Genomic DNA, 16,935 nt, shown 5'->3' with positions numbered 1-16,935 from the left:
AGGTGTCTCGGGGAGGGGTCCCAGCCTGGGGGTTAGGGGGGGCTCGGGGAAGTGTCTCGGGGAGGGGTCCCAGCCTGGGGTTAGGGGGGGCTCGGGGAGGTGTCTCGGGGAGGGGGCCCAGCTGAAGCTTTGAGTGAATGGCCTGATATTAACGTTATCCTGTGTTTGTGTCGACAGTATCCCGGTGTCGCTCAGAGTATTACCAGTGATGTGGCCAATCTGATAACAGTAATGAACATGAGTAATGCTTTACCTGAAGGTGAGTGAGTCTCAGAGGTGAAAATCTTTCCACCTCGGTTATTGTCCAATACTGTTCAATCTCACACGTAAACATCACCATAGTCCCAGAGCACCGTAGGCTGATGTCCCCTTGGAGAGAGAGCTGGCTGTGGTGAATTAACCTGAGGATCATCACAACACCGGCGAGGGGACAAGGCTGAGAAGGTTGGAGAGTCAAAGCAGAGGTTGATGGGGATACAGATAAATGCAGGAAAATGGTCATCAGATAGATGATCAGCCATGTTTGACAGAGTGAACTGGAGGGGCTGAATGGCCTACTACTGCTCCTAATTAATTCATACACTCTCATGCATCCTCTGAGTGCATCTCATTGTCCAACCAATATTCGGTTCTGATCAATTCTGATCTGGGGATTGCAGCCAGAGATGGGACCGGGGGAGGGGGGGGGGGGGGTAGGAGGAAGAATCATTAAGAGAACAGACGCTTCTGCGGCCAGGATGGCGTGAATCCCGGATGGTGTGAATGCAGCGTGGCGTGAATGCAGGATAGCGGGAATGCAGGGTGGCAGGAATGCAGGGTGGCGTGAATCCCGGGTGGCGTGAATCCCGGATGACGTGAATCCCGGATGGCGGGAATGCAGGATGGCGTGAATGCAGGATGGCGGGAATGCAGGATGGCGTGAATGCAGGGTGGCGGGAATGCAGAATGGCGGGAATGCAGGATGGCGTGAATGCAGGATGGCGGGAATGCAGGATGGCGTGAATGCAGGGTGGCGGGAATGCAGAATGGCGGGAATGCAGGATGGCGGGAATGCAGGGTGGCGGGAATGCAGGGTGGCGTGGATCCCGGATGACGTGAATGCAGGGTGGCGGGAATGCAGGGTGGCGGGAATGCAGGATGGAGTGAATGCAGGGTGGAGTGAATGCAGGGTGGCGTGGATCCCTGGTGGCGTGAATGCAGGATGGCGGGAATGCAGGATAGCGGGAATGCAGGGTGGCGTGAATGCAGGATGGCGTGAATGCAGGATGGCGGGAATGCAGGGTGGCGGGAATGCAGGGTGGCGGGAATGCAGGGTGGCGGGAATGCAGGGTGGCGGGAATGCAGGATGGCGGGAGTGCCGGATGGCGGGAATGCAGGGTGGCGTGGATGCAGGGTGGCGGGAATGCAGGATGGCGGGAATGCAGGATAGCGGGAATGCAGGATGGCGGGAATGCAGGATGGCGGGAATGCAGCGTGGCGGGAATGCAGGATGGCGGGAATGCAGGATAGCGGGAATGCAGGATGGCGGGAATGCAGGATGGGAATGCAGCGTGGCGGGAATGCAGGATGGCGGGAATGCAGGGTGGCGGGAATGCAGGATGGCGGGAATGCAGGATGGCGGGAATGCAGGGTGGCGTGAATGCAGGATGGCGGGAATGCAGGATGGCGGGAATGCAGGATGGCGGGAATGCAGGGTGGCGGGAATGCAGGATGGCGGGAATGCAGGGTGGCGTGAATGTAGGATGGCGTGAATGCAGGATAGCGGGAATGCAGGATGGCGGGAATGCAGGATGGCGGGAATGCAGGATGGCGGGAATGCAGGGTGGCGGGAATGCAGGGTGTCGGGAATGCAGGGTGGCGGGAATGCAGGGTGGCGGGAATGCAGGGTGGCGGGAATGCAGGATGGCGGGAATGCAGGATAGCGGGAATGCAGGGTGGCGTGAATGTAGGATAGCAGGAATGCAGGATGGCGGGAATGCAGGATGGCGTGAAGCATCATGTGGAGCAGGAGGAAGGACATTAGACCTGTGGGACTTTGAGATCAGTTCTAGGGGGGACCTGAACAGGTCAGATGGTTTGCATTTACAGTGCAGAAGGAAGCTGTTCGGCCCATTGAGTCTGCACCGGCCCTTGAAAAGAACATCCTACTTAAGCCGCACGCCTCTGTCTTATCCCCGTAACCCAAGAAATACACCTAACCTTTTTGGACATGAAGGGCAATTTATCATGACCACGCCGAGGTCCCAGGTTCGATCCCGGCTCTGGGTCACTGTCCGTGTGGAGTTTGCACATTCTCCCCGTGTCTGCGTGGGTTTCGCCCCCACAACCCAAAAATGTGCAGAGTAAGTGGATTGGACACGCTAAATTGCCTCTTAATTGGAAAAAATAATTGGGTAATCTAAATTTAAAACAAAAAAAAAAATTTATCATGACCAACTCACCTAACCTACACATCTTTGGACTGTGGGAGGTAACCGGAGCACCCGGAGGAAACCCACACGGACACGGGGAGAACGTGCAGACTCTGCACTGACAGTGACCCAAGCCAGGAATCGAACCTGGGACCCTGGAGGCGGGAAGCAACTGTGCTAACCACTGTGCTGCCCCTGTGGAAATATGTCACGGTGATAATGGAGAGAAGGGCTCGCCTGGGTACTTAATGTTCTAGGTTATAAGTTGTTTCGGGAAGATAGGGAAGGGAAGTGGCAGTAATGGTTAGGGACATTGGCAGGGAAATTGCGGAGGTATAGAGTAGTTAGAATGAAGGACTTTAATTATTGAAATATAGACATGGATAGTAATAGTGCAAAGAGCAGAAAGGGTCCAGAATTCTTTGAGTGTAGTCGGGAGAATTTTCTACAGTATGTTTCCAGTCCTGGGAATGAGGTGACTCAAGTGTCGGTAGGGCAATATTTAGGAGACAGTGATCCTCTCATCATAAATAATGTTTATGTTAGCAGTGGAAAAGAACAAGGAGCAATTCAGGTTAAAAGTAATGGATTGGGGAAGGGCCAATTTCAGCGGTGAGAATAGATCGGGGCCAGAAAAATTGGGTCAAAGATTGGTAGGTGAAGCTATAATTGTGAAGTGATGGTTGGGCACAGTGATGGTTGGGCGCAGTGATGGTTGGGCGCAGTGATGGTTGGGCACAGTGATGGTTGGGCACAGTGATGGTTGGGCACAGTGATGGTTGGGCGCAGTGATGGTTGGGCGCAGTGATGGTTGGGCGCAGTGATGGTTGGGCGCAGTGATGGTTGGGCGCAGTGATGGTTGGGCGCAGTGATGGTTGGGCACAGTGATGGTTGGGCGCAGTGATGGTTGGGCACAGTGATGGTTGGGCACAGTGATAAGTTGGTGGATGGATGGGAGCAGCGGGGGCTGTTCGCCATGGAGAGAAGGTTGGGTGGAGATGGGACCAGAGGGGACAGAGTAAATGGGGAGAGACTGTCTCTGCTGGCAGAAAGGTCCAGGATCAGAGACCACTGACTTTTTTTTTTATAAATGTTTTTTATTGAGTTTTCATATTTTATATATGACAAATTACAAATTATTAGAGAGAAAAAAAGAAAACACAAAAATTTAACATGTATATTTACAGGTAAGCATCTTCATAACAACAATTGTGGCCGCCCCCTTTAGCCGGCATACATATTTTACATTCCCCAATATGGCCGAGGCACATGTTTATAGGCATTTATTTATAGTTTGGTTTTGGGCCTTAGCTTGCCATCAAAGCCCCATAACGAACCCGTAACCCCCCCCCGGCTACCTTCCCCCGATTCCCGTCCATTTTCCCCTGATTCTTGGCCACCCGACTATTCTTCCTCTTGTACGTTGGCCACAAACAGGTCCCGGAACAATTGCATGAATGGCTCCCACGTTCTATGGAAGCCGTCGTCTGACCCTCGGATGGCGAATTTGATTTTCTCCATTTGGAGAGATTCCGAGAGGTCGGACAGCCAGTCTGCAGCTCTGGGCGGTGCTGCTGACCGCCAGCCAAACAGGATTCTACGGCGGGCGATCAGGGAGGCAAAGGCAAGGGCATCCGCCCTCCTCCCCAGGAATAGATCTGGCTGGTCTGAAACCCTGAAGACCGCCACTATCGGGCATGGCTCCACCCTCACCCCCACCATTTTGGACATAGCCTCGAAGAAGGCTGTCCAGTACTCCACAAGTCTGGGGCAAGACCAGAACATGTGGGCGTGGTTGGCCGGGCCTCTTTGGCACCGTTCACATCTGTCCTCCACCTCCGGGAAGAACCTACTCATACGGTTTCTCGTTAAGTGGGCTCTATGTACCACTTTTAGTTGCGTCAGGCTGAGCCTTGCGCACGTGGAGGTGGAGTTGACCCTATGCAGTGCTTCACTCCAGAGTCCCCACCCTATCTCCATCCCCAGGTCGTCCTCCCATTTCCTTCTTGTTGCGTCCAGTACGGTGTCGTCCCTATCTACCAGTCGGCCATACATGTCGCTACAGTGCCCTTTCTCTAGGATACTTGCGTCCAGTAGGTCTTCCAGTAGTGTCTGTCGTGGCGGTTGTGGGTACGTCCTTGTCTCCTTTCGTAGGAAGTTTTTGAGCTGCAGGTACCGTAGCTCGTTCCCCCCAGCTAGCTGAAATTTCTCTGTCAGTTCGTCCAGTGTTGCGATCCTGTCGTCCGTGTATAGGTCCCTGACTGTCAGTGTCCCCCCGTCCTGTCTCCACCTTTTGAAGGTGGCATCAGTCAGTGCTGGTGTGAACCTATGGTTGTTGCAGATGGGAGCCGTGTCCGACATTTTGGTCAGGCCAAATTGCTGCCGCAGTTGGTTCCAGGATTGGAGGGCGGCTGTCACCACTGGGCTGCTGGAGTGTTTTTTGGGTGGGGATGGGGAGTGCTGCCGTGGCGAGGGCCCGGAGGGAGGTCCCCATGCAGGAGGCCTCCTCCGCACGCACCCACTCGGCTTCTGGCTCCTGGATCCATCCCCTTACTCGCTCGGCTGTTGCTGCCCAGTGGTAGAATTGTAGATTCGAGAGGGCTAGCCCCCCCCCTGGATTTTGTTTTTTGTAGGACCTTCTTTGGGATCCTAGCATTTTTACCCCCCCATACGAACGCCATGATAAGTTTGTAGAGACCACTGACTTAACGTGAATGGAAAAGGCCAAAGGTGACGGGAATGGTTAGGAGCTGGAACACACTGAGAGTGTGGTGGAGACGGGTGAATCGAGGCGTTCCAAAGAGATAATGATCCTGTTTCCAGGTTAAGGGACAAGGGCAGTGGGGTGGGACTGGGTGTGTTGCTTTGGCCAAGGACCAGCAAAGAAACAATGGGCCGAATGTTGTCCTCTGCTGCAACTGTTTGATGATTCCATAGCTGTGGAGGGCTAGGGACCTCTTACATTGCGCTGAGATCCCCGGGCTTGCAATCTTAATGAGTTGTCCATGGGTGTGTCTGAGGTGGTAGTGACAGAAGACATATGAGCTGCAAAGGTCATGAAGAAAACATTCAGAGTAGTGTTCCTGTTTAAGATCCATGAAGCAAGCCCCACGTTGTCAAACATGTCCAGCGACACATGCTCACCATTGAACTGACAGAAAAATGCAAAGGCAACTTGTTATCTAAATGGGGAGGGACTTTGGGGTGTTTCATTGCAGAGGGATCTGGGGTCCTCGTTCATGAGTCACAGAGAACTAGCATTGCAGGTACAGCAGGTAATAAGGAAAGCGAATGGACTGTTAGCATTTATAGCTGAAGGCTGGTTAAGTCAGTGCCCTCTGATCCTGGACCTTTCTGCTAGCGGGAACTGTCTCTCCCCATTTAGTCTGTCCAGACTGCTCGTGACCCCTCCATGGCGAACAATAAGGAAATGTTGTTGCAACTATATAAGGCATTGGTAAGGCCACACTGTTGTCTTCTTTTTTTAGTTCTTTCAGGGTGGTGAAAGTTGTAGTGTTAACAAAGAACAACAAACTTTTTAATAAACAAAGCTAATTTATTACACTACACTGAATTAGATTCAAACACATTACTAAGGAATTAGTAAGTAAGGATTTTACTACACATCTACACTATTAACTATACTATTAGTTCAACTGTCTCACAACTATTATCTTACTTTCTCCTACTCCATCTATCTCCCAGAAATCAAGGAGGCATGTGATATTTATATGGTTGCTCTATAGCACCATCTAGTGACTAGAGTAGTAACATTACATTAACCCTTTCCACATATTGTGACATTCCCCTTTGAAAAATTTGAAGTTACATTCAAATATACATACAGGTAGTGTATGGGAATTGTACAATAATGAACATCCATTAAAAGTTACACACGAGTTAACTCAATGTTCTACAGTTAATAAATTGAGATGAACCGATTTCTTTCTTGATCTCGTTGATCTTCTCGATCCAATTGTCAGTGAGTATCAGACTATGAAGTACTCCGTTTTAACAAATGTCCAGGAAACTGCCTGTTGGAAAACAACCATTGAGGCTTAAATCAGCGTTGGAGATTGCTTCACTTTCAGCAATGCACGCCGATTTCTCCGAAATATCGAACCTTCAGATGTTTTTTACAAGATAGGAATTTGGAGCTGCCTGACTTAAAACACGAGCAGTGCAGGACCATCCACCTGCTGGATCTTCTTCACGTACACTACACATCTACACTATTAACTATACTATTAGTTCAACTGTCTCAGAACTACTCTGTCTGGCTCTCTCCCACTCTCTCCATCTATCAAGGAGGCATGTGATATTTATATGGTTGCTCTATAGTACCATCTAGTGACCAGAGTAGTCACATTACATTAACCCTTTATGTCCTTTACAATATCCACATATTGTCACAGGTAGTTGGAGTATTGTGCACAGTTTTGATCCCCTTATTTGAGGAGAGATTTAGTGGCATTGGAGGCAGTTCAGAGGAGGTTCACTAGATTGATTCCAGAGATGAGGGTTTGTCGTACGAAGCGAAATTGATAAGTTTAGGCCTATACTCTGTGGCGTTTAGAAGAATGAGGGGAGATTTAATTGAGGTATACACAATGCTGAAAGGTATGGATAAAGCAGACGTGGAGCGGATGGATTGGATTGGATTTGTTTATTGTCACGTGTACCGAGGTACAGTGAAAAGTATTTTTCTGCAAGCAGCTCAATGGATCATTAAGTACATGGGAAGAAAAGAGAATAAAATAAAATACAAAATAGGGCAACACAAGGTATACAATGTAACTACATAAGCACTGGCATCGGATGAAGCATACAGGGTGTAGTGTTAATGAGGTCAGTCCATAAGAGGGTCATTTAGGAGTCTGGTAAAAGCGGGGAAGAAGCTGTTTTTGAGTCTGTTTGTGCGTGTTCTCAGATTTCTGTATCTCCTGCCCGATGGAAGAAGTTGGAAGAGTGAGTAAGCCGGGTGGGAGGGATCTTTGATTATGCTGCCCGCTTTCCCCAGGCAGCGGGAGGGGTAGATGGAATCAATGGATGGGAGGCAGGTTTGTGTGATGGACTGGGCGGTGTTCATGACTCTCTGAAGTTCCTTGCGGTCCTGGGCCGAGCAGTTGCCATACCAGGCTGTGATGCAGCCCAATAGGATGCTTTCTGTGGTGCATCTGTAAAAGTTGGTAAAGGTTAATGTGGACATGCCGAATTTCCTTAGTTTCCTGAGGAAGTATAGGCGCTGTTGTGCTTTCTTGGTGGTAGCGTCGACGTGGGTGGACCAGGACAGATTTTTGCAGCGGATGCTTCCTCCATGGGTTACTAAAGCAGTTGAAACACTTGTCAAGAGGAAGAAGGAGGCTTATGTGAAGATGAGATGTGATGGTTCAGTTGGGTCGCTTGAGAGTTACAAGTTAGCTAGGAAGGCTCTAAAGAGAGAGCTAAGAAGAGCCAAGCGAGGACATGAGAAGTCTTTGGCAGGTAGGATCAAGGATAACCCTAAAGCTTTCTATAGGTATGTCAGGAATAAAAGAATGACTAAGGTAAGAGTAGGGCCAGTCAAGGACAGTAGTGGGAAGTTGTGTGTAGAGACCGAGGAGATAGGAGAGGTGCTAAATGAGTATTTTTCATCAGTATTCACACAGGAAAAAGACAAAGTTGTCGAGGAGAATACTGAGATACAGGTTACTGGACTAGAAGGGCTTGAGGTTCATAAGGAGGAGGTGTTAGCGATTCTGGAAAGTGTGAAAATAGATGAGTCCCCTGGGCCGGATGGGATTTATCCTAGGATTCTCTGGGAAGCTAGGGAGGAGATTGCTGAGCCTTTGGCGTTGATCTTTAAGTCATCTTTGTCTACAGGAATAGTGCCAGAGGACTGGAGGATAGCAAATTTTGTCCCCTTGTACAAGAAGGGGAGTAGAGATAACCCCGGTAACTATAGACCAGTGAGCTTCTGTTGTGGGAAAAGTCTTGGAAAGGTTTATAAGAGATAGGATGTATAATCATCTGGAAAGGAATAATTTGATTAGAGATAACATGGTTTTGTGAAGAGTAGGTCGTGCCTCACAAACCTCATTGAGTTCTTCGAGAAGGTGACCAAACAGGTGGATGAGGGTAAAGCAGTTGATGTGGTGTATATGGATTTCAGTAAAGCATTTGATAAGGTTCCCCACGGTAGGCTATTGCAGAAAATACAGAGGCATGCGATTCAGGGTGATTTAGCAGTTTGGATCAGAAATTGGCTAGCTGATAGAAGACAAAGAGTGGTGGTTGATGGGAAATGTTCAGACTGGTGTCCAGTTACTAGTGGTGTACCACAAGGATCTGTTTTGGGGCCACTGCTGTTTGTCATTTTTATAAATGACCTGGAGGAGGGCATAGGATGGGTGAGTAAATTTGCAGATGACACTAAAGTCAGTGGAGTTGTGGACAGTGCAGAAGGATGTTACAAGTTACAGAGGGACATAGAGCTGGGGATGACAGGTGGCAAATGGAGTTTAATGCAGAAAAGTGTGAGGTGATTCATTTTGGAAGGAATAATGTTGGTCGTTCTGGGTGAGAGACTCAATTTGGCTCTGTTTCTTGTTCTAAGCTCTGGAGTCGCCAGGTGCCGTTAAGACACTGCCACAGGCTTCAAGGTGAAGTTCAAAGCAATAAAACCGTACACCAATTAGTAAGTCCAAACAATTAGAGTTTATTATAATACAATTATAATAACTACCCATGCACACGCTAAAAGGATTAAACTTACTGTTACCGCTAAACAACTAATACTTATCTCGAAGGAACTGCTGGGTCAGGGAACAAGGCCTCTTGTTCTGCTCTGGTCTGCAGACTTCAGGTTGGTATCAATTAAAAAGGGGGTCAGGAGTGCCTATCTCTGGTAGCGGTCGTTGGGAGGCACTTACTTGTTGGTGGCTGCTGTCCGAAGGCTGGAACAGGAGACTGAACCATGTGTGGGACCTTTCTTTTATAGGTCCCAGGGGGTCCGCGCCCCTTTGGGCGGACTCCCTTACCTGCTTGGAATCGATTGGGTCTCTTCCCAATCGATTATGTTTAAACCCTCCAATCATGGGGCAGTTCCTCGGTCGCTGGGGCAGTTCTGGGGACTTATTGTTTTGGGCTTCACTGGCTCCAAAGGGTCTGGCCTTCCATAGAATGTATCGATCTGTGTTTAACTTGTTTCCATTGTATCTGGGACTCGCCCGGTATTGCCTCATCAGTATGTTAACTGGTTTCTTTCACAGTGCTGGCTGGTTTCTGCAGCAGTCAAAACTGGTTTCTGCAGTCGTCCCAATATACAATCGTTTTGCAATCTGTTTGCTTTACAACATGTCCATTTTCCCTGCATTCCTTGCAATCTTCCATTTTGTGTTGGGCAGTGGCCACCCCAGGTGGCTACAATAACAGGAAGACAGAGTACTGGGCTAATGGTAAGATTCTTGGTAGCGTGGACGAGCAGAGAGATCTCGGTGTCCATGTCCATAGATCCCTGAAAGTTGCCACCCAGGTTGATAGGGTTGTTAAGAAGGCGTATGGTGTGTTAGCTTTTATTGGTAGAGGAATTGAGTTTCGGAGCCATGAGGTCATGTTGCAGTTGTGCAAAACTCTGGTGCGGCCGCATTTGGAGTATTGCGTACAGTTCTGGTCGCCACATTATAGGAAGGATGTGGAAGCATTGGAAAGGGTGCAGAGGAGATTTACCAGGATGTTGCCCTGGTATGGAGGGAAGATCTTATGAGGAAAGGCTGAAGGACTTGAGGCTGTTTTTGTTAGAAAGAAGAAGGTTAAGAGGGGACTTAATTGAGGCATACAAGATGATCAGAGGATTAGATAGGGTGGACAGTGAGAGCCTTTTTCCTTGGATGGTGATGTCTAGCATGAGGGGACATAGCTTTAAATTGCGGGAGATAGATATAGGACAGATGTCAGAGGTAGGTTCTTTACTCAGAGAGTAGTAAGGGCGTGGAATGCCCTGCCTGCAACAGTAGTGGACTCGCCAACACTAAACGCATTCAAATGGTAATTGGATAGGCATATGGACGATAAGGGGATAGTGTAGAGGGACTTTAGAAAGGTTTCACAGGACGGTGCAACATCGTGGGCCGAAGGGCCTGTACTGCGCTGTAATGTTCTATGTTCTTGTGGGGCATTCTAGGTCAGGATAAGAGGCAGCAAATTTAAAACAGAGTTGAGGAGAAATTACTTCTCCCAATTGGTTGCGAATCTGTGGAATTCGCTACCCCAGAGTGCGAGGAATGCTGGGACAGTGAGTAAATTTAAGAGAAGTTAGAAAGAGTTTTAATTAATAATGGGTTGAAGGGTTAAGGAGAAGGGGCAGGACGGTGGAGCTAAGGGTGAGATTAGATCAGCCATGGTTGAATGGCGGAGCAGACTCGATGGGCCGAACGACCATCTGCTACCTGTCATATTGATATTGGCATTAACATGGTGGGGGAGAGTCAAGCATTTGGCCTGCAATGGCCATTTGTGTCTTTGATACAGGCTTTGTGTCTGATCAATGGCCTCTTCACTAAACAGAGTGGATTCAGTCCAGGTTGAAAACCAGGCCCAATGCTGCTTAAAGGGGCCACTCGCTGTACACCGTTAAAAAAAAAAAGACTTCACCTCATGGAGGTCAAAGGTTCAGGAGCTCTCCGTCCGTCTATTGGCTGCAGGTCACCCCACCCTCTTCCCTAAATTGGGAGTTACCCCAGAGTCCTGTCTTCCCACTCTTATCCCCTGTGTCCTGACCAATATTTATACCTCAATTATCTAAATAATTATGTAAATATTCCCTCCACGACTAAACACGGATGATCGGGTGATTATCACCGTTGTGGGATCTCACTGTGCAGTTAGCCACTGCTGTGACTGAATTATTACAATAGTAACCACACTTCTAACGTACTTCCTTGGTTGTGATGTTCAGTGGCCTAACAGTTTCTGACCATCTGTCCTGCAGCTTGGTGTCACAATCGTTACCCAGACTGCGGTGAAGTTTCTGGCAACATTAAATGGAAGCTCTTGTTGAATAAATGGCACGCTGTTTGCAAAATGCCAGTTGCTTGTGGGTTCAAAGCCATTTTGTAAACCATTTAACATTCAATTTCCTTTTAATGTTAGGCCTGTTTCCTGAGCACATGATTGAGGTGATGAGCCGTGAACTCTCGTTGGAATGTGACTATGAAAGGGAGGCAGCCTGTTACAAGCAGTTCAGGTAGGTTTGGGATTGTGTACATGCTGATGCTCCCCTCACCCCCACTCCCCAAGCACACAAAGGTAATGCAGAATTCCACCTGGAGGCTTTGAGTCAGATGGATGCGGTGTGAAGGAACGGTGATGTATTTCCAAGTCGGGATGGGGTGTGACATGGAGGGGAACCTCCAGGTGGTGGTGTTCCCAGGAATCTGCTGCTCTTGTCCTTGGAGATTGGCTGTCCCTCTGTTTGAGGATGACCTACTCAGGATTGCGAGTTTCTGCCGTGTGACTGAGCAGCTGACTCTCGGGTCTTTGGGCGCATGGGGCAGGAGATCTCACGAGTGTCCCACCCCCCCACAACACGGGATTTTCTACCCCTCTGTCAGTGCTCTGCCTCATCGTTACGGTGTTTGGATTTAGTGTGACACTAAGTGGATAGTGAAACTTCACCTCGCACCTACACCTCTGCTGTAATCAATATGTCACCGTCATCGTTCTTGTTCTGGGTCACATATTTCAGCATTGTTTCCAAAGAAGCACTCCTGATGATCGTAGTGGTCTGGGTACTCGGGACTAACATTAACGAGAACACATTTCCTTCCCTGAAGGGCATTAGTGAACCTGATGGGATTTTACGACAATTGGTAATGGTTTCATGGTCATAATTAGATCCTTTGATTCCAGATTTTTATTGAATTCGCCATTAATCACATTCCAAAACCTGCCGTGGTGGGATTCGAACCCTGCTCCCCAGAGCATTGATTTGAGTTTCTGGATTATTAGTCTAGTGACGTTGCCACTTAACCCCTTCATTGCAGTCAAGGGTCAGGGCGTAAGGGCTGATGGTGGTGGCATATTGATTACAGCAGGGTGTAGGTGAAGTATCTTCAGTTGTTCCTATCGGCTCTGCCGTCCTCTCCCCGTGTCGGTGTCGGCTCTGCCGTCCTCTCTCCGTGTCGGTGTCGGCTCTGCCGTCCTCTCCCGTGTCGGCTCTGCCGTCCTCTCCCCGTGTCGGCGTCGGCTCTGCCGTCCTCTCCCCGTGTCGGCTCTGCCGTCCTCTCCCCGTGTCGGCGTCGGCTCTGCCGTCCTCTCCCCGTGTCGGCGTCGGCTCTGCCGTCCTCTCCCCGTGTCGGCGTCGGCTCTGCCGTCCTCTCCCCGTGTCGGCGTCGGCTCTGCCGTCCTCTCCCCGTGTCGGCGTCGGCTCTGCCGTCCTCTCCCCGTGTCGGCGTCGGCTCTGCCGTCCTCTCCCCGTGTCGGTGTCGGCTCTGCCGTCCTCTCCCCGTGTCGGCTCTGCCGTCCTCTCCCCGTGTCGGTGTCGGCTCTGCCGTCCTCTCCCCGTGTCGGCTCTGCCGTCCTCTCCCCGTGTCGGCTCTGCCGTCCTCTCCCCGTGTCGGCTCTGCCGTCCTCTCTCCGTGTCGGTGTCGGCTCTGCCGTCCTCTCCCCATGTCGGTGTCGGCTCTGCCGTCCTCTCTCCGTGTCGGTGTCGGCTCTGCCGTCCTCTCCCTGTGTCGGCTCTGCCATCCTCTCTCCGTGTCGGTGTCGGCTCTGCCGTCCTCTCCCCGTGTCGGCGTCGGCTCTGCCGTCCTCTCCCCGTGTCGGCTCTGCCGTCCTCTCTCCGTGTCGGTGTCGGCTCTGCCGTCCTCTCCCCGTGTCGGCTCTGCCGTCCTCTCCCCGTGTCGGCTCTGCCGTCCTCTCCCCGTGTCGGCTCTGCCGTCCTCTCCCCGTGTCGGCTCTGCCGTCCTCTCCCCGTGTCGGTGTCGGCTCTGCCGTCCTCTCCCCGTGTCGGTGTCAGCTCTGCCGTCCCCTCCCCGTGTCGGTGTCGGCTCTGCCGTCCTCTCCCCGTGTCGGTGTCGGCTCTGCCGTCCTCTCCCCGTGTCGGCTCTGCCGTCCTCTCTCCGTGTCGGCGTCGGCTCTGCCGTCCTCTCCCCGTGTCGGTGTCGGCTCTGCCGTCCTCTCTCCGTGTCGGTGTCGGCTCTGCCGTCCTCTCCCTGTGTCGGCTCTGCCATCCTCTCTCCGTGTCGGTGTCGGCTCTGCCGTCCTCTCCCCGTGTCGGCGTCGGCTCTGCCGTCCTCTCCCCGTGTCGGCTCTGCCGTCCTCTCTCCGTGTCGGTGTCGGCTCTGCCGTCCTCTCCCCGTGTCGGCGTCGGCTCTGCCGTCCTCTCCCCGTGTCGGCTCTGCCGTCCTCTCTCCGTGTCGGTGTCGGCTCTGCCGTCCTCTCCCCGTGTCGGTGTCGGCTCTGCCATCCTCTCCCCGTGTCGGCTCTGCCGTCCTCTCCCCGTGTCGGTGTCGGCTCTGCCGTCCTCTCCCCGTGTCGGTGTCGGCTCTGCCGTCCTCTCTCCGTGTCGGTGTCGGCTCTGCCGTCCTCTCTCCGTGTCGGCTCTGCCGTCCTCTCCCCGTGTCGGCGTCGGCTCTGCCGTCCTCTCCCCGTGTCGGCTCTGCCGTCCTCTCGCCGTGTCGGTGTCGGCTCTGCCGTCCTCTCCCCGTGTCGGCTCTGCCGTCCTCTCCCCGTGTCGGTGTCGGCTCTGCCGTCCTCTCCCCGTGTCGGTGTCGGCTCTGCCGTCCTCTCCCCGTGTCGGTGTCGGCTCTGCCGTCCTCTCCCCGTGTCGGCTCTGCCGTCCTCTCCCCGTGTCGGTGTCGGCTCTGCCATCCTCTCCCCGTGTCGGCTCTGCCGTTCTCTCCCCGTGTCGGTGTCGGCTCTGCCGTCCTCTCCCCGTGTCGGCTCTGCCGTCCTCTCTCCGTGTCGGTGTCGGCTCTGCCGTCCTCTCTCCGTGTCGGCTCTGCCGTCCTCTCCCCGTGTCGGCTCTGCCGTCCTCTCCCCGTGTTGGTGTCGGCTCTGCCGTCCTCTCCCCGTGTCGGCTCTGCCGTCCCCTCCCCGTGTTGGTGTCGGCTCTGCCGTCCCCTCCCCGTGTTGGTGTCGGCTCTGCCATCCTCTCCCCGTGTCGGTGTCGGCTCTGCCGTCCTCTCCCCGTGTCGGTGTCGGCTCTGCCGTCCTCTCCCCGTGTCGGCCCTGCCGTCCCCTCCGTGTTGGTGTCGGCTCTGCCGTCCTCTCCCCGTGTCGGTGTCGGCTCTGCCGTCCTCTCCCCGTGTCGGTGTCGGCTCTGCCGTCCTCTCCCCGTGTCGGCCCTGCCGTCCCCTCCGTGTTGGTGTCGGCTCTGCCGTCCTCTCCCCGTGTCGGTGTCAGCTCTGCCGTCCTCTCCCCGTGTCGGTGTCGGCTCTGCCGTCCCCTCCCCGTGTCGGTGTCGGCTCTGCCGTTTTCTGGGGCTGTGGAGATTTTCGGGTCTCATCAATCTGACAAAGAGCCAAGACCGTAAACTAATGTTATTTTTCCGCCTCCTGCAGGGAGCTGGTGAAGGACGATCCCTTCTTCTATGTGCCGCGGGTTATTGACCATCTGAGCAGCAAGCACATCCTCACCACCGAGCTGGTTCCTGGCTTCCCGCTGGACAAAGCAGAGGAACTGGACCAGGAGATCAGAAACCATGTAATAATGGGAGACGGGGGGAATCTCGTGTTGCTGGTGGGGTCACACGTGGCTCGGGCTAAAACGCAGGCAGAGGATTGCCGGTTCAGGTCCCATAGGGGAGACTCCAGCACATAAGTGAGGCTCATACTGAGTACAGGCAGTGAGCAGAGTGAGATACAGAGGATGGAGAAAGTGGGGTTATGAAGGAAAGAGGTGAGGAAAATGGGGACTGCAATGTGATTTCCTTCCCTCCCCAGGCCTATGGGAAGGAAAGGCTTTTGGGAGTCTCAGCATGGATTAGTTCACCAGGATTTACTCTAAAATGGGTGGGAAGGAAAAAGATTTGCCTTTTATACAAAACCTACCACAGTGTGATCAGGCACACTCGCGAGCAGTAATTCCAGCCCACCTTCCTGTCTTCCACTGAGGGGAGTGCTGTATGGTCAGAGCTTTTAGCCGAGATTTCAACTGATATCACAACCTTTCTGACCGAAAAGTGAGTGTGTTACCCCTGAGCCAGGGTGAACAGAGTCAAGTTCCTCGAGATGTTTGAAAGCTGTGGTAGGTTTTGTATAAAAGGCAAATCTTTTCCTTCCCACCCATTTTATCTACAAGTATTTTCTTTCAGGGTGAACAGTGGATTGAAATCACCTCCCAACTAACCCACAATGAAAGGGAACCTTACCCTTCCCACTCACCATGATATCCAACCTCGTGTTGAATTAAAGTATTCCGGGACGCAATGTTGAGGAATGGGAATTCTCCCCGGTATCCTGGCCAATGCTTATCCTTTAGTCACAGTAAGAAGTCTTACAACACCAGGTTAAAGTCCAACAGGTTTGTTTCAAACACGAGCTTTCGGAGCACGGCTCCTTCTTCAGGTGAATTCACCTGAAGAAGGAGCCGTGCTCCGAAAGCTCGTGTTTGAAACAAACCTGTTGGACTTTAACCTGGTGTTGTAAGACTTCTTACTGTGCTCACCCCAGTCCAACGCCGGCATCTCCACATCATATCCTTTAGTCACATCACAAAAGATTCTCTGGCCATTATCGCATTGCAGTGTGTGGGAGCTTGCTGTGCTCAAATGGGTTGATGAGTTTTACTGTGACAGAGCTCCACAGAGTACTCGATTGTTATGAAGTGCTTTACTCTGAAGGGCAATGTATAAATGAAAGTATTTTTAAATCTTGAGGACGGCCCCTCCTCAGTAGTGGAGCAGTGTTGGCTGAGATTATGTTCTCGGGTCTTTGGGTGAAGGCTGCTCCCATGAGAAGCTGCTGCAATAGGTGAAGGGGGAAATACCTGCTCGTGTCTGTTGACTGCTTGTGTGGAACCATTTTCCCTCCTTGTGTGTAACCGTTTTCTCTCCTTGTGTTTCAGATCAGTGAGAACATCCTGAGACTCTGTCTGCAGGAACTCTTTGAATTCCGCTTCATGCAGACTGACCCCAATTGGTCCAATTTCTTCTATAACCCGCAGACTGGCAAGGTGGGTACCATTTCTATGGGGCAGAATGCTGCGGGTCCATTTGCTCAGAGATTGGTGCAGGGCATTGTAAACTTGACACATGGGAACCAATGCTCACTCTGCTGAAGTCTGTCTGTAACTGTGCTGAAGTCATAGAATCAGAGCATTTACAATGCAGGAGACCATTCGGCCCATCGAGTCTGCACCAGCCCCTGGAAAGAGGACCCCACTTAGGCCCATACCTCCACCCTATCCCCGCAACCCAACCTAACCTTTTTGGACTCTAAGGGCAATATATCATGGCCAATCCACTTGACCTGCACATCTTTGGGCTGTGGGAGGAAAGCGGAGCACCCGGAGGAAACCCGCGCAGACGCTGGGAGAACGTGCA

At 51.8% G+C, this 16,935-nt stretch overlaps 1 protein-coding gene across 1 annotated transcript in view; it reads left to right on the top strand.

Moving 5' to 3' along the window:
• LOC119966933 (atypical kinase COQ8A, mitochondrial-like) overlaps nucleotides 1-16,935 on the top strand; it is a 131,328-nt gene that overhangs the window by 97,878 nt on the left and 16,515 nt on the right. Inside the window, exons 8-11 of the mRNA XM_038798891.1 lie at nucleotides 85-259; nucleotides 11,541-11,634; nucleotides 14,954-15,095; nucleotides 16,458-16,565. Of these exons, the coding sequence (XP_038654819.1) occupies nucleotides 85-259; nucleotides 11,541-11,634; nucleotides 14,954-15,095; nucleotides 16,458-16,565 (519 nt within the window). The remainder of the gene's footprint in view (nucleotides 1-84; nucleotides 260-11,540; nucleotides 11,635-14,953; nucleotides 15,096-16,457; nucleotides 16,566-16,935) is intronic.

This window comes from Scyliorhinus canicula, chromosome 6, assembly GCF_902713615.1.
Source record: "Scyliorhinus canicula chromosome 6, sScyCan1.1, whole genome shotgun sequence".
NCBI classification, from domain to species: Eukaryota; Metazoa; Chordata; class Chondrichthyes; order Carcharhiniformes; family Scyliorhinidae; genus Scyliorhinus; species Scyliorhinus canicula.
This window is presented reverse-complemented; position numbering and strand designations above follow the sequence as displayed.